The sequence below is a fragment of the Rhinatrema bivittatum genome, chromosome 1 (assembly GCF_901001135.1).
Source record: "Rhinatrema bivittatum chromosome 1, aRhiBiv1.1, whole genome shotgun sequence".
NCBI classification, from domain to species: Eukaryota; Metazoa; Chordata; class Amphibia; order Gymnophiona; family Rhinatrematidae; genus Rhinatrema; species Rhinatrema bivittatum.
In genome coordinates, this window is record NC_042615.1 from 538,913,301 (window position 1) to 538,939,309 (window position 26,009).

Genomic DNA, 26,009 nt, shown 5'->3' on the forward strand with positions numbered 1-26,009 from the left:
CCTGGGAGTAGTCCTAGACTCTTCTTTGTCAATGAAGCCACATTTATAAGTTAAATTGTTGAAACTGGTACGCTTTCTTTGCCCAAGGGACTATTTAGGTCTGTACTTCAACAGTTGGTCTTGAGTCACCTTGACCATTGTGCAACATTGCTGGTGGGTCTGCGAAACAACTTGCTGAGATTATTGCAGAATGCTGCAGCGTGAATATGTTTGGGTTTGCCTAAACATGAGCATGTATCATCTATACTCCAGCATTTACATTGATTACTAATGTACATTGGTTACCAGTAAAATTTCGGGCAAGGTTTGGTACATAAGTTGTTTAATACGGGGGGTTAACAGTAATTTGAAAAATTGCTGTGATATTATGCCCCAAGTAGAATTTTTCTTAACAAATCATAGGTTTATTGAACATGCCATCAGTGAAAGTGGGTAGGTTATTTCAAACTCGATCCAGAGCTTTTTAGTTTGTCGATCGAGCACAGTGGAATAATTTGCCAGTTGAGTTGCGAGGAATACAGGATATGAAAGACTTCAGGAAGGAATTAAGAACAGAAGAAATTGCCATGCTGGGTCAGACCAAGGGTCCATCAAGCCCAGCATCCTGTTTCCAACAGTGGCCAAACCAGGCCACAAGAACCTGGCAATTACCCAAACACTAAGAAGAGCCCATGCTACTGATGCAATTAATAGCAGTGGCTATTCCCTAAGTATAATTGATTAATAGCCATTAATGGACTTCTCATCCAAGAACTTATCCAAACCTTTTTTGAACCCAGCTACACTAACTGCACTAACCACCTCCTCTGGCAACAAATTCCAGAGCTTTATTGTGCGTTGAGTGAAAAAGAATTTTCTCCGATTAGTCTTAAATGTGTTACTTGCTAACTTCATGGAATGCCCCCTAGTCCTTCTATTATTCGAAAGTGTAAATAACCGAGTCACATCTACTCATTCAAGACCTCTCATGATCTTAAAGACCTCTATCATATCCCCCCTCAGCCGTTTCTTCTCCAAGCTGAACAGCCCTAACCTCTTCAGCCTTTCCTCATAGAGGAGCTGTTCCATCCCCTTTATCATTTTGGTTGCCCTTCTCTGTACCTTCTCCATTGCAACTATATCTTTTTTGAGATGCGGCGACCAGAATTGTACACAGTATTCAACGTGTGGTCTCACCATGGAGTGATACAGAGGCATTATGACATTTTCCGTTCTATTAACCATTCCCTTCCTAATAATTCCTAACATTCTATTTGCTTTTTGGACTGCTGCAGTACACTGAGCCGACGATTTTAAAGTATTATCCACTATCATGCCTAGATCTTTTTCCTGGGTGGTAGCTCCTAATATGGAACCTAACATTGGGTAACTACAGCAAGGGTTATTTTTCCCTATATGCAACACCTTGCACTTGTCCACATTAAATTTCATCTGCCATTTGGATGCCCAATCTTCCAGTCTTGCAAGGTCCTCCTGTAATGTATCAGTCTGCTTGTGATTTAACTACTCTGAATAATTTTGTATCATCCGCAAATTTGATAACCTCACTCGTCGTATACCTTTCCAGATCATTTATATATATATTGAAAAGCACCGGTCCAAGTACAGATCCCTGAGGCACTCCACTGTTTACCCTTTTCCACTGAGAAAATTGACCATTTAATCCTACTCTCTGTTTCCTGTCTTTTAACCAGTTTGTAATCCACGAAAGGACATTGCCTCCTATCCCATGACTTTTTAGTTTTCATAGAAGCCTCTCATGAGGGACTTTGTCAAATGCCTTCTGAAAATCCAAATACACTACATCTACCGGTTCACCTTTATCCACATGTTTATTAACCCCTTCAAAAAAATGAAGCAGATTTGTTAGGCAAGACTTCCCTTGGGTAAATCCATGTTGACTGTGTCCCATTAAATCATGTCTTTCTATATGCTCTACGATTTTGATCTTGAGACTAGTTTCCACTATTTTTCCCGGCACTGAAGTCAGGCTCACTGGTCTATAGTTACCCGGATTGCCCCTGGAGCCTTTTTTAAATATTGGGGTTACATTGGCCACCCTCCAGTCTTCAGGTACAATGGATGATTTTAATGATAGGTTACAAATTATAACTAATAGATCACAAATTTAATTTTTGAGTTCCTTCAGTACCCTAGGATGCATACCATCCGGTCCAGGTGATTTGCTACTCTTTAGTTTGTCAATCTGGCCTACTACATCTTCCAGGTTCACAGTGATTTTCTTCAGTTCGTCTGACTCCTCATCCCTGAAAACCATCTTCGGAACTGGTATCTCCCCAACATCCTTATTAGTAAACACGGAAGCAAAGAATTCATTTAGTCTTTCTGCAATGGCCTTATCTGCCCTAAGAGCCCCTTTAACCCCTCTGTCATCTAATGGTCCAACCGACTCCCTCACAAGTTTCTTGCTTCGGATATATTTTTAAAAGTTTTTATTTTGAGTTTTTGCCTCGATGGCCAACTTCAACTCAAATTCTCTCTTCGCCTATCTTACCAATGTTTTACACTTAACTTGACAATGCTTATGTTTTATCCTATTTTCTTCAGATGGATCCTTATTCCAATTTTTGAAGGATTTTTTTTGGCTAAAATAGTCTCTTTCACCTCACCTTTTAACCATGACGGTAATCGTTTTGCCTTCCTTCCACCTTTCTTAATGTGTGGAATACATATGGACTGCGCCTTTAGGATTGTATTTTTAAACAATGTCCATGCCTGTTGAACACTTTTAACCTTTGCAGCTGTACCTTTCAGTTTTTTTCTAACTATTTTCCTCATTTTATCAAAGTTTCCCTTTTGAAAGTTTAGTGTTAGAGCTGCAGATTTACTTATTGTCCCCTTCCAGTTATTAGTTTAAATTTGATCATGTTATGATCACCGTTGCCCAGTGGCCCCCACCACCGTTACCTCTCTCACCAAATCCTGCGTTCCACTAAGAATTAAATCTAAAATAGCTCCCTCTCTTGTTGGTTCCTGAACCAATTGCTCCATGAAGCAGACATTTATTGCATCCAGGAACTTTATGTCTCTAGCAAGTCCTGATGTTACATTTACCCAGTCAATATTGGGGTAATTGAAATCTCCAAACACAAGAGTGCAGAGAAGAGTTAGTCCTTAGAGCTTTTTGAATTACCTTGTGGTTTGGACTAACTCTTCTCTGCACTCTTGTGTTTGGATATTATTGAAGTGCAGTATTTCTGCTCTGTGGTGTTTTTGGGTCTGGTAATTGAAATCTCCCATTATTATTGCATTGCCAAATTGGTTAGCTTCCCTGATTTCTCTAAGCATTTCATCATCTGCCTGACCATTTTGTCCAGGTGGACGGTAGTATACTCCTATCATTATACTCTTACCCAATACACATGGGCTTTCTACCCATATAGGTTCTACTGAACATTTAATCTCTTGTATGATCTTTATCCTGTTGGACTCTATACCCTCCCGGACATAAAGTGCCACACCCCCACCAAATTGATCCTCCCTATCATTGCGATATAATTTGTACCCTGATATAGCACTGTCCCATTGGTTATCCTCCTTCCACCAAGTCTCTGTGATGCCAATTATGTCAATCTCATCATTTTTCAAGAAGCATATGGTATTAATGAGATGGGTTAATTTTATGCAATGAGCAATATATGGGTGTTATTTGTTATATATTTGTTGATACTTATGTATTACCTAGGTATTTATGTGAGCTTCCCTGGACAAATTATAAATTTGGAAGTTGCGGAATATAAGTATTTTTAAATGAATAAAAGTGAAGTTCCACCTTCCTTATGTTGCTACAAAACTATGTGTAACATTTTACATATGAAGCCGTCAAATGTATATATAAGATATAGCAATTTTCAATTCATGCATAAGTTGGCTTGGAAAATTATCCCACCAAATCTATTCACAGGAATTACATCTGCTAAAACATGGACACAAATTTTTTTTATAATTTTACATGCATACTTTTTAAAATGCAAAAGTATGCATACACGTCCAAACCCTTCCTCATCCTTGCCGCCAGGTATGTATCTTCAATCATGGGTAAACTTACGCACTAACTTACATAAGTTTACCTGCAAGTCAGATGGGCAATTTTGTAAAAGGCTATGTCTGCGTGTAAAACACTATTTTAGCCACAGAACTCCATTTGAAAATTACCCCTTGTCCTTTTCTATAACATGTTCATTCTGGAAATATTACTGATTTTGCTTCATGAAGCCCCTGAATGAAGACTTCCTCTGTTTTACTATTTAGTGGAAAACAGATTTTGTAAAAAGGAGAACATTGTCTGTTTCTATTCCTTGCAAATTTTTTGTAGATCTTATTTTGAACTATTTTTTTAATACTTTATGTAAAAATAAAACTGGTAGTTCAGAAATTTATACATAGATTTCAAGACATTAATATGCTGTATTTTTCAAAATAAAAAGAGACATCCAAAACTGTTATTACTGAACAACATGCATCATTTCTTTTTTTAGTCTAGACCTTTTTCTAAGTAGTGGCTATATTTTAAAAATAGCAAATGCAATAGATGAGAACAGAGAGTACATATAGACAGACAGAGGTAGACAGACAATACCCATGAATCATACTGTTGCTATATAAATCTCCTGTATTTACACAGATCAACATGTATCCCTTACCAGTCCTCCTCCTCCCTCCCACCCAAGCTCTAAGGCTTGATCCTGCTGAGGCCACCCTACCACCTCCTCCCTAAAGCACACAAATCAAATATTTTTAAATTATAGGGGCCGGGATCAGTGCCAGCCTTTCCCCTCCCCCCAGCCCCCACTCACAGATACTATCTTTATTTTTTGCTTTTTTAATAGCCGGACCCCATCTTTTACCCCACTGCAACACTTACCCTCTCTGTACCTTAAATGTTTGTTTCTCTTCAGCCCATATCTAAGGAGCTACAATGGAAGCATATGCACTTCTGCACTTCCATTGTAACTGCTTAGAGGTGCCAGAAGCACCGGGCTTGGGTTCATTAGGAAGCTACTGCAATCTGGACTGAAGAGAAACAAATATTTAAGGTATAGGGAGGGGAAGGGTTGGGGTGGAAGGAAGGAGGGGGCCTGAAGATTAAAAGATTAAAAAAAAAAAAAAGGATGGGACCTGCGAGCGGGGGGCAGGAGGGGAAAAGCTGGCACCGACCCCCAGCCCTTATATTTTCCAAAAATTCTGATTTGAGTGCTTTGGAGAGGAGGCAGCAGGGTTGAGCCTTGGATCTTGGGTTGAGGAAGTTGGTGGGCAGGTTAATACCTGTAGGCCTGTGATCTGTTTGTTTGTATTTTTTATACACTTTGGCATTTAACTGGCTATAGTATTTTGAATATAGCTGGTTAAGTCTAAAGTTATCAGGCTAAGTATAACCAGTTAACTTTATACATAATCAGCTATATTCAAGAGAGTTTCCGGTTATGTTTAAAGTTATCCAGCTACTATTAACTGGATAACTTTAAATGGGGATATTCAGTGGGGCATTTATTCCACTGAATATCCAGGACAAGTTTTCTAGTTAACTTTAGCTGGATAATTTGTCTACTAACCATCTTACTGAATTTGACCCTCTCAGTCTTTAATCTGATATTTTCCCCATCTCATTGGCATAGAGCAAGTTTAGTTCTTCCCTTCCCATGTAGGTGAAATATTAAAAATGAAATGCATTTTACACAGTCATCTATCTGCTATCTCTCCAAATTGTCCTCTCACACTCTTTAGTCTCCTCACAATGTCTGAAAGGCACCAGTTATTCTCCTGTTCTCCCTTTTAGTATCAGAGCAATACTTCTGTTACCCCTCTTCTCCAAATTCTCCAGTAGATGTTCATGGGCCCTATAGGGGATCCATCCCAACTCCTTTCTCCCCTCTCTCCTACTTCTCCTTTGGCTGGCACAGTAAGTCAACCCTCCTCTGGATTCTGATGCTCTTTAGTGTCATTCTCAGTGAAGGAACCTCTCCCTTTTGATGTTAAGTAAATAACCAAGATCCCAGTTAATGGGTACTCAGAACTTAAATCAGCAAAAGAATATAAGAGGGAGGGTGGAAAGAGACTGCCATATCAAAGTAAAAAGTTCCATGGAGGTATGCATTAGTTTATAATTTTACTCCTCTAGTATGAGTAGTTAAGATGGTGGAAATTGAGAAGGAGGATATTAGAGAAAGTACCAGTTAGACTCCATTATTATGTACAGGTTCAGCATACTCATGCAGCCCAAGGCCCTCTTCATAGTTCTCCCCCACCACACACACACACACACACATACTCCTCCTTTGCTAGAAGCATCCTGGAACATCTTCTACCTACATGTACAGTTCTCCCTTTTTCCTAATTTGAAGTCTGCAAGCTTCAAAGTCAAGAGGACTTACACGCGTCGCCGAGCCTATGCAAAATAAGCTCAGAGCACGCAGGAGCGGGTTTTTGGAGTTAAGCCCGTAATATACCCTTTGAAAATCCGCCCCTAAGGAATGTGAGGATTCTGACATTATGAGAGAATTTTTTGCCATGTTGACACTTACATGACTTTCAGAAGAAAAAGCAAGGATGTTAGAAACACCTATTAAAGAGTGTGAAATTAGAGAGGCAATAGAAACATTAAAATTGGGCAAAGCTTCCATCCCCAATGCATATGGTCCTGAGCTGTACAAAATACTGGGGGAGTCTACTTTACAATATTTAAGAGCCATGTATTCTTTATTGAAGGAAAAAGGCTCTTTTGAAATGGCTACTATAGTCTTATTGCTTAATCCACTAAAAACCCACTCATTCCGGAATCTTACTAGCCAATCTCCCTGTTGAACCAAGATATTAAGATTTTGGCAGCCATTATGCACATAGATTGAATGGTGTAATACAAATTATAGTTTTATCTGACCAAACTGGATTTATCAAAAGATGACATACTTCTACCAACATACTTAAGGTGATATTGGCCCTTCATTTGCAGAATACAAAGCAATGTGACAGAATGTTAGTCAGTTTAGGCTCAGAAAAAGCTTGACAGGGTTGAGTGGCAGTATATGTGGTGGGTGTTGCAACAATATGGATTTCAGAGTAAGTTTGTGGGATGATTGCAGTTTCTCTCTACCAATCCTGTGGCTCAATTATTGGTTAATGGGGTCTTGTCATGTCAATTTCAGCTTGTTAGAGGTACCAGACAAGGTTGCCCCTATCTCCTTTGTTATATGTGCTTAAATTAAAACCCTTGGCTATAAAGCTTCGAGCTATGGAAATCTTTCAAGGAATTCAAATTAGGGGAAAAATCATTAAAATAAGTCTTATTGCAGATGATATGTTGCTCTTTATTGACAATCCCATTGCATGTTTGGATAAAATCCTTGAAGAAATAGCTCAGTTCAGAACCTTTTCAGGATTCAAGATCTAGGCATTATAGTGGATAACACATTGAAATCGTCAGTTCAGTGTGCTGCGGCAGTCAAAAAAGCAAATAGAATGCTAGGAATTATTAGGAAAGGAATGGTGAATAAACCGAAAAATATCATAATGCCTCTGTATCACTCCATGGTGAGACCACACCTTGAGTACTGTGTATAATTCTAGTCACCATTTCTCAAAAAAGATATAGGTGCGATGGAGAAGGTACAGAGAAGGGCAACCAAAATGATAAATGGGATGGAACAGCTCCCCTATGAGGAAAGACTAAAGAGGTTAGAGCTTTTCAGCTTGGAGAAGAGATGGCTGAGGGGGGATATGATAGAGGTCTTTAAAATCATGAGAGGTCTAGAATGGGTAAATGCGAATCAGTTATTTACTCTTTCAGATAATAGAAGGACTAGGGGGCACTCCATGAAGTTAAAGTAGCACATTTAAAACTAATCAGAGAAAATTATTTTTCTCTCAATGCACAATTAAGCTCTGGAATTTGTTGCCAGAGGTTGTGGTTAATGCATTTAGGGCCGGATTTTAAAAGCCCTCCGTGCATAAATCCGGCCGGATTTACGCTCGCAGGGCACTCGCACGCCGGCGCACCTATTTTGCATAGGCCGCCAGCGCGCGCATAGCCCGGGATGCGCATAAGTCCTGGGGCTTCGTACAAGGGGTAGGAGGGGGCATATCCGGGGGCGTGTCTGGGGTCAGGGGGCGGTTTGGGGTGGGTCTGGGGGCGTGGCGCCGGCCCGGGGGCGTGGCCGAGGCCTCCGGACCAGCCCCTGGATCGGGTGATGGCGCGCCAGCAGCCCGCTGGCACGCGCAGATTTACACCTGCCTCAGGTAGGCATAAATCTGCTGACAAAGGTGGGGGGGAGGTTAGATAGGGCTGGGGGGAAGGGAGGGGAAGGTGAGGGGAGGGGAGGCGGAAGGAAAGTTCCCTCGGAGGCCGTTCCGATTTTGGAGCGGCCTTGGAGGGAACAGGCAGCACGCACCAGGCTCGGCGCGCGCAGGTTGCAAAAATGTGCACCCCCTTGCGCACGCCGACCCCGGATTTTATAAGATACGTGCGGCTACGTGTGTATCTTATAAAATCCAGTGTGCTTTTGCTCACATGGTGCGCGAACAAAAGTACTCGCGTGCGCTGTTTTTGAAAATGTACCCCATAGTGTAGCTGGGTTTAAAAAAGGTTTGGATAAGTTCTTGGAGGAGAAGTCCATTAACTGCTATAAAATAGGTGTAGCTCTTTGCTATATCTATCGTGATACTATAGTAACACCAATGGTATACCTGGCACATTCTTGATGGCTTGGAATACATGTTCTAGTCTAGCACATGGTCTGTATATTGTTACTTCCATATCTGGATGACATATTACCAACTGTAGCCCATTTTCCTCTCACTTCCTGACTCACCTAAATGGACAGTTCATAGGGACATCATCAATTCCACCATGTGGCTAGAATCAGAGACCAGAGATTTCAGGTTGCCACATCTGGACCAGTAAGAACCCTTTCCAAGAGTTCATACTGTTAGTTTGTCCCCTCTGTAGCTTGCCATGCTGAGCAGCAGCATGTGAATCCAGGGAATATATCTATTGAACAGGAACACTATTGAGACTTTCTCTTGGGTATCAGAGGTGATAAATGAGGGATTGGGGAACTATACAGTTTGTAAAAAGGACGGTCAAGTGAATCTAAAACATGTACAATCAAGTGAATCTAAAACATGCACAACTTTAACTGTTGCAAAGTGGCTGCATGCTGAGTGGCTAGGACTAAGTGGCCAAAGCAGATCGCACCAGATCACATAGCAGCTGGCTGACAGTTCTGAGGAGGAGACAAGAGGCTAAGCAGCAGCAACAGTCTGTCATAGAAGGGAGAAAGAGGAAGAGCAGTAGCAGCAGTAAGAGCAGCCAACCGATCCGCTTTCACTTACAGGTGAAATGGCTCATGGGAAACTGGACAGCAGCTCATCTGCAGAGGAGCAAGTCCCTCCTGAAGAGGAGCACACACACTCCAGCCAAGTCGAGCGCCATAGACCTTAACGCTTGGGTATTGGAAGAGGTGGGAGCACTCAGACCTGAGATCCATGGCCTCCAAGTTGTTGTCAAGGAGAAAGGAAAGGCTCTGATAATGGAGATGCAAGGAATCCAGCATGTGATACAGGGCCTTCGCAAGGCCATTAATGCCCAGACAATTGTCTGGAGAGAGATGTTGGAAAGAATGCCACCTTGGCAGCCTCAGCTACCACCACCACCACCAGCTCAATTCTATTGTAAGGGACCCTGCATGCAGCCACAATCATCTTTTCCAGCACCAGGTGGATGGCTGCCACCTCCACAGCCTAAAGCTCCTCCTGTACCATCGCTCTGCCATTGTCTGGCTCCACCTCATCTGCCCATCATGCTAACAGATCTGGTAATGTCGCCACCACCACTACAGTTACCCATACAGTCTGCTGCATCACTTCCTGCAGCCAAGATGTAGTGCTAGAGCTCCCAAGTCCTGTGCCCTCTGAGGGCACTGTCAGCAGTGAAAGGACTCCTCTGCTGAGGAGCTCACATATTGAGTAGATTAAGACTTCTGCACTTCTCCTATACTAGAAAAAAAAGAGGACCAAAGAAGCATTATGTTTCTTTCTGTATTGCAATTAACATATTACATACTGAAAATAAAATTCACCTTCACCATCGAAAATATCTTTATATCAGAGTGCTCCTTTCCTGTATAGCCTGCCTTTGATTCAGGCAATGTATCTCTTGCAATTCCTCCTGACTCACCTCTTGTTCCTCTTTTTGGATTCTCTTCCAGTAAGTCTGGAGGAGACATGTATCAGGTTTTGGCCAGGTTATGTAGCATACAGCAGGCTAAAAAGATCTCAGAGCTTTAGATGGATTGTAGAGGAGGCATGCTGAAATTTTACCTTTTCAATGAAACTTTTATGTGATATTTTATTTTTCTGTTTTAAAGTTTGATTTATTTGTAAACTGTATGTACTATTGTTGCAATCCGCTTCGAAGAATTTGTTTGGTAATGAGTGTGGAAAATTAGGATTTTATAAATAAATAAATCCCTCAGATCTGCCAGACTGCAGAAGTGTGTTTTGAGTAGGCCATAGGTCCTTTCAAAGATTGCCGTGGTCTATTGGTGGGTAGGGATGTGAATCGTTTTTTGACGATTTAAAATATCGTCCGATATATTTTAAATCGTCAAAAATCGTTAGGGCCATGATACAATAACAATTCCCCCGATTTATCGTTAAAAAATCGTAAATCGGGGGAAGGGGGAGGGGAAGGGGGAGGGCGGGAAAACCGGCACTCTAAAACACCCTAAAACCCACCCCCGATCCTTTAAATTAAATCCCCCACCCTCCCGAACCCCCCCAAAATGCCTTAAATTACCTGGGGGTCCAGCGGGGGTCCAGAGCGGCCTCCTGAAATCGAATCGTGTTGTCTTCAGCCGGCGCCATTTTGCGCCGCCATTTTGCAAACGATTCGCGGCAGGAGATCGCTCCCGGACCCCCGCTGGACCCCCAGGGACTTTTGGCCAGCTTGGGGGGGGCCTCCTGACCCCCACAAGACTTCCCAAAAGTCCAGCGGGGGTCCGGAACGACCTCCTGCAGTCGAATCGTGTTGTCTATGGCCGGCGCCATTTTGCGCCGCCATTTTGCAAAATGGCGGCGCAAAATGGCGCCGGCTGAAGACAACACGATTTGATTTCAGGAGGCCGTTCCGGACCCCCGCTGGACCCCCAGGTAATTTAAGGCATTTTGGGGGGGTTCGGGAGGGTGGGGGATTTAATTTAAAGGGTCGGGGTGGGTTTTAGGGTGTTTTAGTGTGCCGGCTCATGATTTTAACGATTTTAACGATAGTTTAAACACCCAAACGGCAACGATACGATTCCCTCCCCCTCCCAGCCGAAATCGATCGTTAAGACGATCGAGGACACGATTCACATCTCTATTGGTGGGCCTGTTGTATCGTGTCTCCATAGTGCTCTGTGGGGTTGCCACGGGGATCATGAGCCAAGTTTTGACTGGATAGCCTCTGTCACCTGTAGGGGAGAAGCCAAAGGTGAACATTTAGATAGGCTTTTAGGTTGGACAAGACATCATTACTTCATTAGGCTGGTTCAGAGCTGTTCTCCTGGTCAGGCAGGCCACCTAGATATGAGAGAGCACACAGAAGAGGTTAGTTGGGATATGGTGTTAGCGATAGATGTATTCCAACCTAAAACCAGCCCCTGGTGATGCAGTCTTCCTGGAAGCGGCAAGAATTCCTGACTGCGAAAGGCTGTAGGCATTCTGAATGGATCCAAGAAACTTAGAGATGACTTTCAGGATGAGGCCCTTAGCATCATATACCACTTGCATATTGAGGGAGTGGAAGCCCTTGCGGTTGTGGTAGGTGGCCTCATCTCCCCTGGTGTCCTTATTAGGATGCATGTGCAATCAATAGCCCCCAAGAGTGAGGGAAAGCATGTAACTTGATAGAAATCTATCATGTGAAGGATATATATTGGCATGTTCTTCTTAGCAAGGTAGCCAGAGCCTGATCATTGCACATGGAGGTGGCAGACTGGCTGATTCCAGCCATGACTTCAAAAGGAGTTTGGAAGGCACTGGTTGCAAAAAAAGGCAAGGGCAATGATGAACTTGATATGTGCTGAAAGATATGGCCCCCTTTGGATGGTAGATTATAGGTTCTGCTTTAATTGCTGGCATAGATACAATATAGTTTCCTAGTAAACCTGAACCTGTGCTAGACTTATTTATTTATTTATTTAAAATCTTTTATATGCTGCCTATACAATATGTACAGGTCTAACCGGTTTACAAGAAGTAAACATACATAATTACAAACATTAAAACATACAATCTGTCAGACCAGAAAGTTCATAGGAACTAAAAACTTCAGGAACACAGGAGAAAGAAAATAAGAGGCGAGGGGGTCAGTCTACCTGGAGTTTGCCGAATGCAACAGTGCATAAATAGGTTTTTAATTTCTTCTTAAACTCCTTTGAGTTTGTCAAAAGCCTGAGTGTATTCAGAATAGACTTCCAGAGGGGAGGGACCTGCTACTGAGAAAGCACACTTTATGGTTATGTCGAGTCTTGTAGTCTTAATCGTTGGAACTTGAAGAAGGTTTTTTTCTACAGAGCAGAGGTAACGCAGTGGTTGGTATAAATGCAGAGAGGAGCAAAGCCATACAGAAGATGGTTTATGAATTAAATCATGGATTAAAGTTAAGATTTTATAGTGAATATGTTGCCATACAGGGAGTCTGTGCAAAGAGAGGAGGTTTGGAGTAATGTGGTCTCTGATTTTAATATTGGCAAGGACACGGGTAGCAGTATTTTGAATTAATTGTAGAGGATGAAGCATAGTATCAGGAAGCCCTAAATATAATGAATTGCAGTAATCTAATCCAGACAGGATTAGAGCTTGCAAAACAGTTCGAAAATCAACAGGATACAGCAAAGGTTTTAATCTTTTTAAAAGATGAATTTTGTAAAATGAGGTTTTTACAACTGAGGAAATGTTAACAGACATAGACAGATTTGAATCCAGAGTGACTCCTAAGTTGCGAATCGAATGGTACAGTTGTCAAATGTAAGATGAGAGGGAGGGCAACAGGAGGAATGGGGAAAGGTGGATAAATGTACAATTTTGGATTTTGCGGCATTCAATTTCAGACAATTATGAGACAGCCAGGTGTTAATGGTTTTGAGATACAGATTGATTAGTGAGTGTGTTGGGCCAAGAGGATGTATAAGGTACCATGAATTGTATGTCGTCAGCATAGATTTTGAAATCTATGCCTAGACCTGCTAGTATGTGACAGAGTGGGAATAAGTAGATATTGAATAGAATGGCAGAGAGTGAGGAACGCTGTGGACTCCACATGTGATGGTGTACCAGTCTGAATGATGCAAGCCAAGGTTGACTTGCTGAGGACGATTGAATAAAAAAGACTTGAATCATTGAAGGACAACGTCTTTGATACCTATAAATTGTAGGTTAGCGAGAAGGATGGCATGGTTTAAAGTGTTGAAGGCAGCTGAGATATCAAAAAAAACTATAATGTAGTCTATATTGGCATCGAATCCACAGATAATAGAGTCAAAGGAGGAAAGAAGCAGGGTTTCAGTACTATGGCCTATCCGAAAACCGTGTTGATTCAGGAGAAGAATGTTATTGTCATTGATATATTCAGTTAATTGATGAAGAACAGAAGATTCTATGATTTTAGCTAAAGTGATTAATGAAGCAATTGGGCAGACGTTAGTAATGTCGGTGGGGTCAGCTGTTTTTTTCTTGGGAATATGAAGTAGGAGGTTTGTTTTAAGGTATCCGGAAATGTCCCAGTGTTGAGTGAAAGGTTAACTAGTTGCACCAGGAAGGGAGAAATGTGTTCACAACAATCTTTTAGTAATTGACCTGGACAGGGGTTGTAGGGGTATTATGCTGGTGGACCCATGGACCAATGGGGGGAGTTGATACTACCAGTGGGGAGGAGCTCCACAGGTCCCCCACCATTGGTAGGCGAGGCTGGAGACAGGCACAAACCCTGCTGGAGCTTCACCACTACCACCCCATGTTCCCCTTAGGTTGAGCTCTCGGGTGCCAGGGCTGGCTGGACTTACGTGGGGTCTCTGATGATGATGGAGGTCCAGGAGAAGGATAGGTGTTGGAGAGTAGGCACAGCACTAAGTCAGGCAGCAGAGTACAAGGACAGACTCTAGACGAGGATGGAGGCAGGCGACATATCTTGTGGTCGGATTTCAGGCAGGGGTCGAGGCAGGCAGCATATCTCATCAGTATCCAGTCCAGGGTCAGAACCAAGGAGATCTAAGAAAGCGAGGAAGGAGACCAGGAACTCAGGAACTCAATAGCAACCCGTAGCTCACAAAAAGCGAGAAGACCTGTTGCCAAAGCAAAGGCTGGAAGTAGGGTTCAGCCTTATATAAGTCTGAAGGGCTGACGTCATCAGGGAGGGCCGACAGCATTATCCCACCGCGGGCCCTTTAAATGACCGAAGGAGGCGCATGCGCATGCCTAGGGAGCAGTCCTGTGCTGGAGGAAGTTGGTGGCATACCAGCCATAGAGGAGGCAGGGCTGGCGTTGGTTGGCAGCTCAGAGCCGCACAAAAAGGGGAAATTGCGTCGGCAGCAGCTCCCTGCTGCTGCCAGGGAGCCCGAGCTTGTTTCCGCCTTGGGGGTAAATGAAGTTGGTCATGGGGCTCCGTGGCCAACGAGCTTAACAAGGCACTGTTTGAGACTTTCATTTTTGTGAGTATTGGGCTATAGTTGAGGAGTCAGAATCAGAAAAAAACAGACCAAGAACATGTGGCCGGAGGTAAATTGAGTTTAGGGATGGGTAAATGAGAGAATTCTGAGAAAATTTTAGATATCTTATCTTGAAAGTAGTGTGCCATATTGTCATAGAAGGCATTAGTGATATGATTAGATGATTCAACCCTTTGAGTGGTTAGAGATTTCACAATATTAAACAAAATCTTGGGATTGCCATTGGCCATCTGTATTTTATTAGCGTAATATGTTGTTTTGCATGGTCAATTTGTTTTTTATATTTTTTCAGATGAGTAAAGAAAGCATTTTTTCATTCAAAGGATGGATTATTGCTCCAGGGTCTTTCAAGGCATCTTAATACTTAAGACTTGCTCTTCTGACAGATCTAAAAACTGTGTCCTTGTCCTGTAGACCCTATGTGTGGACTACCTCCTTCTCAGCTCTCTGCCCTTCCTCAACATTATTGACCTGAGTGATTAGGGTCATATTGAAAAGAAAGTCTCACACACTTTCTTACACCCCCCAGTAAGTTCCATAAACTCTCCCACCAAACCCCCACTTATGGTTTTCTTTGTCTCTGTTTCCTCCAATATGTTCCTCTAATCTCCAGTCAAATGCATAAGGTTGCATGTAGCAACCAGATTGCCCCTGTCTATCCCTGGTACTCTCACTGCATTCCCCCATTTGACCCTGTCTGTCCATGTTCCCACAATGTACAAGCAATGTTTTTCCAGTATCCCTCAGTTGGTCCCAATCTGTACCCAGTATACTCCCTCCCACTCACTGGGCAGTTTCTGCTTCCACGTGGCAGGAGAAGGCAGCCCTGTGAACACCCAAGTCGCTATTCAAGAGTTTCTATCGCGGCAGTGTGCGTAACAAAGTTGTAGCAAATCTACGTATGTATATGCAGGAGCATAGGCACATGTATCGCTTTTAAAATAAGTCATTACATGTGTATGTATAGTCATACCCAGAGCACATCCCTAACAGGCCCCTTTTTTATGTGCATGCTGTTGCTTATGAACATACGCACATACTTTGTTGCTTTTAAAATATAAGTTAATGCTAAAAGTAATGCAAAATATTATGTTTTGCTCAATGTGTCAGTTCAAAAAGGTAGGCTTTAAAATGGTTTCAGTACAACTGCATTTGTCCTATGTCTTGTTTTGTAATGTTGTTCATTGATTATGTAATTTATTAAACTGTATTGCGTTTTCTGCTGAATAAAAAGTATTTTTTTTAATTATCCATAATTCTTTCTGTTTTGTAAATTAGTTTTCCTCACTGATCAAGTAACTTTGTTTTCTTTTTTTCTTAACAGGCCGAAAAGTGTTTGCTTGCTTTTCCATGTATGAATCCCTTAGTGGCTCAGCTTATGCTACATAAAGGGAATTCACTGAAGTGGCTGCTGTTGGCAACTTTTGATGAGCTACATGAACTTCTGCCTGAAGTGCCAGAAAAAGTTTTGAAGGTTAGGCCTATTTAAAAAATAAATGACACATCAACTCATTAACGTCCATCTGAAACAATTTTTCATTATGCATACATCCAAATTTGTTTTCTTTTCTGTGCAAATCAGATGAGATATCATGCAAAATAACCACATACTTTTGAAAATTATGTCACAGAGTTTTCTAATCTTTACTATGGAATCTTCCCATAAGCTTCCAAAGAAAAACAAATATCTTGAATTAGTGCATTTTACTAATGTAGTTTCCAAATTGTTCCATTTGGGACTCACTCAAGAGCAACAGATTAACCACAAGACAAAATCACTTGTAATTTATATTTGTTTTCATTAGATTTATTCTATATTTCGATGCTGTTATACAATACATTGGCACTCAGAAATTCAGATTACTCTGTAACTAAGGATGCCTATTTGCTTTAAAGTGAAAAAACATAGTACTGGTAACAAAAATGTAGTCCATCAATTAAATTAAATACAGAAAACCTTTTTCATCCAGTACATTGTGTCCTACAGTATTTAAAATAGCAGATAGTTATAATTATATATGTACCTGTTATTGTGTGCCAGGTGCCCAAAGCAACCATGCTTTCTCTGCCTTACAGATTTGAAATTCATAGTGAGGAGGTAATTAATGGCAAACTCTTTTACCTAATTTTATTTCTTTCATTTTAGCATTTTAGTGATACCACATCTTTGCACCAACTCAATTCATCAACCTCTCCAGAAGAGTCTCAAACAGTACCATCATCATATAGCAACACAATCTACTGCAGTCCTCGCTTCCACCAAGCTTCAGTCCTTAGGAGTTCTGATGCTCATGAAAAGAATCTACGTTATCAATGTTCTGATGTGTTTGACAAGGTGCATTACAGCACAGATCCACCCTTATCATATGTCAGAAAAGCATCCTTTTCCCAGTTTGGATTAGGTGAAACGCAGCATGCTTTAGTGCTGCCTTACCATGGCCAGGTCAGTTGCTATGAAGCACCAGAAAATGAGCCACATAGTCAGAGCATTTTGTTTCAAAGTAATCTGGAAAGAATAAGGGAATGTAGTATTCCAGTCCAAAATGATCTAGGATCAGACTGCTTTTCTTTGGGAAAAAGCCATGTGTCGCCCCTAAAGTATGTTCACAGAGGTAAATCATCTGTTGCTTTTGAACTCACAAGTCACCAGCAAAATGGAATGCAAACTGATAAAGTGAGGGTAGATCAGGAGAAAAGTCCCCCAGTCTTTAGACTAGAGAATTTGGGAGATCCAGCCTATCAGATCATAAACAAAACTAAGAACCTTCCACTACTTACCCAAATGCAAGTGTGTCCTGGGTCAACCTATATCAACAAGGAGTACCCCATCTATGAAAAAGACTTTTCTTCCATCCATGAATTGCCATTTCAGATAAATACTAAGAGCTTTCCTGATGGGTTTGAAAACATACCATATGTTACCCCAGTAACTATGGAAGAAGCATTTTGGGATGAATACCCATCAGTACAAAGATCAGATGTATTTGAACATGTGCCTTTTCATTTTGCTACAAATGCCAGTATGGATGGATATAATAGTCTGACTTTGCACCATACAACTGGAGACATTTTTGAAAGAAAAAGACATGATGTTTCTTCATCAGTCCTAAAAGGAAATGAAACCAAAACAGGTAAAGTATAAATATTGTTCAACCTTGAGAAATTTATATACTAAATCAGTTAAAACAAGGAATCCGTAGTTAGGGATATTCATGGGCCAGTATCTATTGTTCTGTTTCATTATCAAAGTTTTTTTTAAATTATAATACTTCTTGATTTTTGAACTTTTACATTTGCAAAATAGGAAAAATGATTTTAAAATAAGATAAATGATATTTAAGTAATTAGTAATAATAATTAGTAATGTTTTAACAATGAAGCATGGAACAGTGTACATGACTGTAAAAATGTGGATAAGGAGTCCATATAAGTGCAGACCTAAATTATGCATACCTACTATAAGCACGTTTTTATGGATGAGGTTAAGTCCCTTAGAATTCACAAATATGTAGGGTAACTGCATTACAATCTAGGCCCTGAGTATCTTTTTACAATCTATATTTACTTATTTGGAAGAAGTGCAATTTTATAAAATAATTTTAAAAATGTTATCAATTTTCAAGAAAATCTTCCCTTGATGAAAAATAGTTCAAGTCAGAATGCATGGAAGATCCAATTCTTTTACAGTTCTGAGTATGCAGCAATCAGCGGCATTTAAACTTTCAAAAACATGCACGCATTTATTACATCAAGGCTCTATATTGAAGACATTGTAACATTTTGAAATTGGTATTCTATTTTGTTAAGAGTATTACATTTTAGCACCACATGATGTTTACAAGCTTTATTATTCTTTTTAATAGGACAGTAAATTTAGACAATGTGCTAAATCACAGAGGTTTCAAAAGACATGATATATGTAATCGCCCCCTTCCTAATATTGGGGGAATCAGGGCATAAGTCAAGATGGGGAATTAGACCCTTAGCAGAAAGGAACCTAGGAAGGTCAATATTCTAAGGGTATGTCTGTGTAACTTTTGAAGTTACCTGGACAAAACCTGAGATTTGAATACTTCCTCCTGTTCCCTGACTAATTTTGCCTGGGCAACTCAATATCTGCACAAAATTTACCCAGCTATAAAGAGGCAGTGCTGGGGACGTTCATGCAGTGTGGTTTCAATGTGATCCATAGCAGGGCACCTGGTCTTCCGCAATGTTGCAGTAAGGGCCACAAAATTAGGCCCTTGATGTGGATTTGCCAAGCCTGGCTAAATTGCCATGGGAAACCAGGGCCCTTCTCAACAAATGCATTGCTTCTTTCCCACCCACCTACACCAGAAGAAAATCTTTGGTGGCAGTGTGAAGCTCAACTTTCCCCTCTGCATCCACTCCTCCCTCCTCCCAGATTCCCTCATTCATCCGCTTAAGAGGAGGAGGAGACGGGCAGCCTTGCAGCATTCCGGCACCTCTTTATTCTCCTCCCCTGCTAGGCCCCTGCATAGCAACATGAGACTGAGGCCTGGCAGGGAAGGAGAAGTAGTAAGTGCCAGAATGCTGTAAGGCTGCCTATCTCCTCCTCTTGTTAGCTTAATGACTGGCAGATCGATACTCTAAGGCCGCGGTAGAAACAGTGCGGCAGTGTCAGGCGCACCCTCGTTCCCCGCACGCACAGTTCTCTTCACCTACCGCTCGATACTCTCTTCTAATTGCATGCAAATGCATGCCGCGGCTGCGAAGCCTTAGGCAAGCGTTAGGCCCGCGCAACCCATTTTACTGTAAAGAGCGCCTATACAGTATCCTGGGTTCGCAGGCCTAACGCTTCACGGCCGCGCTGGTATCTGTCATTTCAAATGACATTTGAAATGACAGGTACCAGGAAGTGGACAGTTATGCTCCCCGATGCTCGGCAAACTTTCCCCCAGCCCCCGCTCACCTGCCCTGGCCCCGTCTGGTCTCCGGTGCAGCCCCAGTCCTGTCTCCTCCTCCCGAAGCAAAAAAAAAAAAAAAACCGAAAAAGTAGCAAGGCTCGGGCCTGCTACGGTAGTCCCTTCTCCCTTCTCCTCTCCTCCCGATTTCGGCGCTCAAGGCGGCCGGGTGGGCGTGCATTCATCCAGGCAGAGGGAGCCGGCGGCGAAAGCAGCCTCCGGCTCCCTCTGCCTGGATGAATGCACGGCCCCCGCCGGCAGTGAATGAATGCCCGTGCGATTTCGGCACTCAAGGCGTGACGTCACGTCATGTGACTGCCTTGAGCGCCGAAATCGCACGGGCATTCATTCACTGCCGGCGGGGGCCGTGCATTCATCCAGGCAGAGGGAGCCGGCGGCGAAAGCGGCCAGCTCCCTCTGCCTGGATGAATGCACGCCCACCCGGCCGCCTTGAGCGCCGAAATCGGGAGGAGAGGAGAAGGGACTACCGTAGCAGGCCCGAGCCTTGCTACTTTTTCGGGTTGTTTTTTTTTTGCTTCGGGAGGAGGGGACAGGACTGGGGCTGCACCGGAGACCAGACGGGGCCTTGAGCGCTGAAATCGCCCCCATTTTTACACTTTATTCCCGTTTTAATTTTCGAACACAACACTAACACCACACTAACACCAAGTAGAGGGTAGGCGGTAAACTAACAGGTTAAGGACGCGGCAAAATAGCGGGTTACATAGGAGATAATCTGAGCGCGTGTCACAGTATCGGAGGGGAATAGCTAATTCCTTCATTATACAGCTAATTCGTTCATTTACATATCATATACATGCTGCGTGCGGAAAGGGTTATGCGTCTGTTTTAAGAAGCGCTAAGGACGCGTGAAACTGGATACTGTATCGCTGGATCGCCTTACGCGTCCGAATTGTGCGCTCCCAGCACGTTACAGACGGGAAATCTTCAACCGCACGTTACAGTATCGACCTGTGGGTGAGCGAGAAGATCCAGAGGGGCACAGAGATAATCACTCAGCGATCACATAGGGGGGTATTAATGGAGTGACTCAGCAATCATAGTAGGTAGAGGGGGAAGGAACTGAACCTACCGGGGCTCAGGAAGGAGGGAGGGTCAGAGTGAACTCTGGATAGATGGAAGGGATGGAGGGACACAGTGAACTGAAGATGGGTGAAGGAAAGGTGGCACAGAGTGCATTGGCGATGGGGGAAGAGATGGAATAAACTGGAGATAGGGAGTGGAGAGAAAGCAGTTAACTGAAGATTGCAAGGGAGGGAGGGACAGAGTGAACTGAGGAGGAAGGGAATGAATCAAGGTTTGAGGGAGGAAAGGGAGGGTCAGAGCAAACTGAGAAAGGGAGCAAGGAAGGAAAGGAGTGACTGGGAATTGCAGGGGAAGAGAATAAAGCAGGTTTGTGAGGGGTTCGTGGAGGTAGGAAATGAACCAGGGTTTGTGAGGGGGAGGGAACCAGGATGAGTGAGGAGATCGGGTGGGGAAGGAAGTGAAAGAGGGAGAGCGAAGAACTTTGAAAGGGGAGATAAGGGAAAGAGGGGATGGAGGTGTGACTGGAGGGACTGCAGCTTCCATCTCTAGTCCTCCCTCTTTCCTCCTTCTCTTCCTCATTCCAGTCTTCCACCCCATCCCAATGCTCTCTTGTTTCTCACTTCCCATCCCTGATCCTTCCTCCCCCATCCCACTCCTGCCCTTCTTATCTCCCCCTCCTTTCTTCCTACATTGCCAGCCATACATTCAATCAGCTGATAAAAATGTATTAGTAATCCCTACAGTAAAGGTAGCATGATTGCAGGAACATGAGCTATATCATTTTCAGTGAGGGGTCCTAAATTATGGAACTCTCTGCCTGCAACTCTTTGGGCAATTAATTATATTAGTCTCTTATAATTTTATTTTTATTGTAATCCACTTAGCATGATTTATTAGTATAAGCAGAATAAAAATATTTTGAAAGAAATATCCTGCATGAATTCCCCATTCTCTCCTCCATCCCTTATCTCTTCCTCCTCCTACCTTCTTCATATCCCTCTTCTGCAATCTCCTCTCTTCCCCTTCCCAGATCTCTTCCTTTTCTTCCAAGCCCCAATTACTAAAATCCCTTTTTCCTCCAACAAAAAAAACAAATGGATTAACTGGACAAAGAAATGTCAAAAAACAGCTTTATTTTTATAAAATAAATAATATATATTATTTAAATTGAAAATATATGTATAATTATGCAAATTAGCAATATAATTGCCAAAGAATTTTGAAAAATCTGCCACAGAATTTGCCAATTCTTGCTGCAGAATCTGAAAATTCTGCTGCAGGAAACCAGAGACTCTGACCCAAAAATAGTCTGGTAAATCTGGTAAAAAAAAAAAATCTGTCCTACAGTTATCTAGATATATTTAGCAGAACACTTATCTGAATATGTTCTGCTGAATATCTGAGTAAAGTTACCTTGGTTATCTTACATGGACAGCTTTTCTGTTCACTGGATTACTCAATATGGACCTTGGAGTAGATAAAACAATCCATTTCACATACTGAGTTTGGGTTCCAAAGTACTTGCACTTACTGTGGTAGTTAAAGGTCAGTCCAAAAATTATTGGAGCAAATATGTAGAAAAGAGTAAAATATAATAATTACCATTAGTTCTTCTATTTCTTTGAATAGGTAAGCATACACAATCCACCTGTTCCTTGCAAACTAAGGCCTGGATTTATCAAAATGCATTAAATATCACATGCGATAGGAAAAGGGGCATGTTTTATGGTAATAGTGCACTTTGTGATAAACAGCACTATCTTAGCACTTCACATAGGTATTACCACAGATTGCGATAACATTTTCGCACTTTGCAATAAGTACCACAATTGTTGCAATTCCTACAACCACTGGGGAGGGGGGGTGGGAGAGAGAGAGAGAGACTAGCTACTTAGTCCATCATTAGTCCATCAAGCTAGGTTGAAAGAACATTGCACAAATCTCATCTTTGGGTGAGTTCCCCTCTCTGAAGGTCATCAAATCTTCACAAGAGTGCACTGTTCTGTTCGTATGTTGCACTCTGCATGTCAAAGTGGCCCCTAACCCCTACACTAATACCTAAACGTCACCTCGAGTAGCTAGGTGGGCCTCCTATAGAGGTATAAATACCTACCTAGTATGAGGGCCTTATAGCTAAGCAGGTAGTCTGTCTGTCTGTCTGTCTGTCTCTCTCTCTCTCCTGAAAACACTATTTGCACACAGCAGCCCATTCACCCAACACATGCACTCATACTTTATATATAACAAGCCGTTAAGCCCGTTAAAACGGGCTACATCCCTCTGTCTCTCACCTCCCCCTCTTTCTCTCTCCCCTCACTCTTCACCACCTCCTACCTCCCTCACCCCACTCCTCCCCACCCTCCCTCTCCTCTCTCCCTCTCCTCTCACTCAGTCCCTCCCTCCCACTCAGTCTCACTCACTCCCTCCCCCCTCTCTCTCACTCAGTCCCACTCACTCTGTCCCCACTCCCTCTGTCCCCTCCCTCAGTCCCACTCCCTCCCACCCTCTCTCTCCCTCAGTCCCACCCCCTCACTCAATCCCTCCCTCCCACTCAGTCCCTCCCTCTCACTCAGTCACTCCCTCCCCCCTCTCTCCCTCCCTCTCACTCACTCAGTCCCACTCACTCTCCCTCAGTCCCACTCCCTCCCTCAGTCCCCCCTCTCCCTCTCACTCAGTCCCACTCCCTCCCCCCCCTCACTCCCTCCCTCCCACTCAGTCACTCCCTCCCACTCTCTCTCTCCGTCCCTCCCTCCCACTCAGTCCGTCCCTCCCTCTCTCTCTCTTCTCCCTCCCTCGCTACTGGCCGCTACCGCCGTCGCCGCCGCTCGCTACCGCCGTCGCTACCGCCGTCGCCGCCCGCTGCTGGTACCGCCGCCGCTCGCTACCGCCGTCGCCGCTCGCTACCGCCGTCGCCGCCCGCTGCCGGTACCGCCGCCGCCGCCACTGCCACTGGACGCCGCCATTGTTTTCTTTCAGACGCTTGCTCAGAGCGACGTGCTCGCCCGCACATGCGCGGTAGAGCTGGTCTCTACTGCGCATTTGCGGCACGTCGGTCAGGCTTCGTTTATCTAGTAATGTATGTAAGATTTATTCTACATTTCACAAAAGGATACAGTGTAGCCCTTGCATGGAAACACATATTTCTTATGCTTATCTATTCCTTTTCTCTCTCTCTCATGCAGTCTTGGTTTGAAGTCCTTGCACTGTGGACAGGGGTGAAGTCCTTCAGGGATGCCTCTCAGAGTCTAGGGTTGTTTTCACCACCTCAGTGTCATCTGGTTTATCTGCTGTTGGCAGCTAGAGATGTGATTGATTTGCTTCCCAAATATCCTTTTTTGTATAGAGGTTTGCTTCATAAGCTAAACTGTAAGTTACTTGTATGATTCTGTCACAAATGGCATTGTCTGCACAAAGTGATACAGTCAGAGGTAGGAATAAATTACAAAGTAGAAAGTAGTTCACATACACAAGATTTAACATTAGGTATTTTGAACATAAATCTTCAGTCCTAGTGACACTACACATAATGGGGACAATTTCTCCATGGACAAGCAGGATAAAGTCAGCCATACAAGTGGATGATGCCACCTGATGGCACTGAGACAGTAAAAGCTCTCTCAGAAAGACCAAGAAGGTCTTTCTGAGCATGCGCAGACTTTCTCACCCAGCCACTCACTGTGCATTTCCTCAGACTGTTTTTTTCTCTCTCTCACCACTCAAATTTTTCCTTGTTTCTTATTAACTTTCTTATTATTATTATTCTGTCATGAGTCATGAGTTGAGTTAAAATTTGTAGTTTTAAAGATTGAGTTTGACCGAGCTTTGTCTTCTTCAAAATGTCAGAGAAACCAGACTTCCAGAGATGTCCTCACTGAACACAGAAAATGTCCTTAACAGACCAACATGATCAATGTATCATGTGTCTGAGCCCTGCTCATAAAGTGACAAAGTGGACTGCATGTGCTTGCAATCCCTCCAGTGCCAGAAGGTTGAGGAGCCATATGCTTTTTTTTTTTCAAGTAGCAAATTTATTGAGTTTTTTCAAGCAAACAAGCAACAACACCATAATACAAGACCAAGAAGTCGTACATAACTAAAATACCAGTACACAATTATTAACTTATACAAGTGGTCTGAAGAAACACAGAGTCATAAGTAACCCTTCCCTTCTCAACCCCTTTAAATTCCCCTAATCTCCTCCCATGCATACCTTATTAAGCATAAATAAATATATTATTATCAAGATGCCCAGAAAAACAATAAAAGATTTAACGATGACACTACACCTAAAGATATAGTAAATTATAGCAGTGTTTTGAAGATCAAAAGGACAACACAGAAAAAGAACAATAGAGCAACACTTCCTTTATGTTTGACCATAAAACTCCCAAACCAAGGAGCCATATGCTTTGATACTTATTGGCATCTCCTCAGGCTTTTACCTCAAGGCCAAAAAGAAAACCACTTTCAACTAAAGAATCTTTGCCAAAATTTAAAAAGGCAAAGTCTTCTCAGTCTCAGCAGAGGTAACATTCCCCCTCGAGTAAAGAGGGTAACAAATTATAGGAATGTGCATTTGTTTAAAACAAATATCCAGTTTGAACCAAAAATGTCCATTTTCATTTGAAATGAATCAAATCGCCAGTGGATCTGAAAATCCACAAATTTGTTGGGGTTTTTTCATTTCAGCAAATATTGTGCACTATTAGCAAATAGTATGAATCATTTGCTAAGAATTTTAAAAAAGCCATGTTATTGCTTTATGACCATATTACTTTATAACTGTAAAACAACTTGGTGCTGGCTGGCCTGACTCCTTTGATTCTTGGATGAGATCCTCAGAACATGTAAGGAGATAAGGGAACAAGGAGGAAGGTGGGGAGGGTTAAGAGGGAAAGGGGAATTTCATTTTGTTTTGGAGGATTTTTAAATAAAATGTTTATTTTGGATCAGCAAATGAACCAAACTATAATAAATATTAAACTAAGCAAATCCTGAAAAAATCCTAAAACAAAAAAAATCAAATTAAAAATTTTTTCCACACATCCCTAACAAATTGTGCTTTTTGACGCTGAGGGATACTGGAGTTGTGCTGCCAGGAATCGGTGCAAAAAATGACAAAAATTCCTCTACGGTGCATGATAAGAGATCAGTACGAAGACTGAATCTTTCTTCAGTGCATATATCCAACTAGTGCTATCAACAATGCCTAGAAAAGGCACTGGAGACTTGATAATACCCAACTCTTCTTGAAGCCTAGACACATCTTTTGGCACTGAACAAACAAAGCAAACAGAAACTTTGCAAAATAGAAAAT

The 26,009-nt window shown here is 42.5% G+C and overlaps 1 protein-coding gene across 1 annotated transcript in view; it reads left to right on the forward strand.

The window, feature by feature from the left end:
* The window catches only part of LOC115098199 (protein shortage in chiasmata 1 ortholog-like), a 148,311-nt gene that overhangs the window by 102,992 nt on the left and 19,310 nt on the right, over positions 1-26,009 (forward strand). The window contains exons 5-6 of the mRNA XM_029614608.1: positions 16,045-16,194; positions 16,867-17,851. Of these exons, the coding sequence (XP_029470468.1) occupies positions 16,045-16,194; positions 16,867-17,851 (1,135 nt within the window). The remainder of the gene's footprint in view (positions 1-16,044; positions 16,195-16,866; positions 17,852-26,009) is intronic.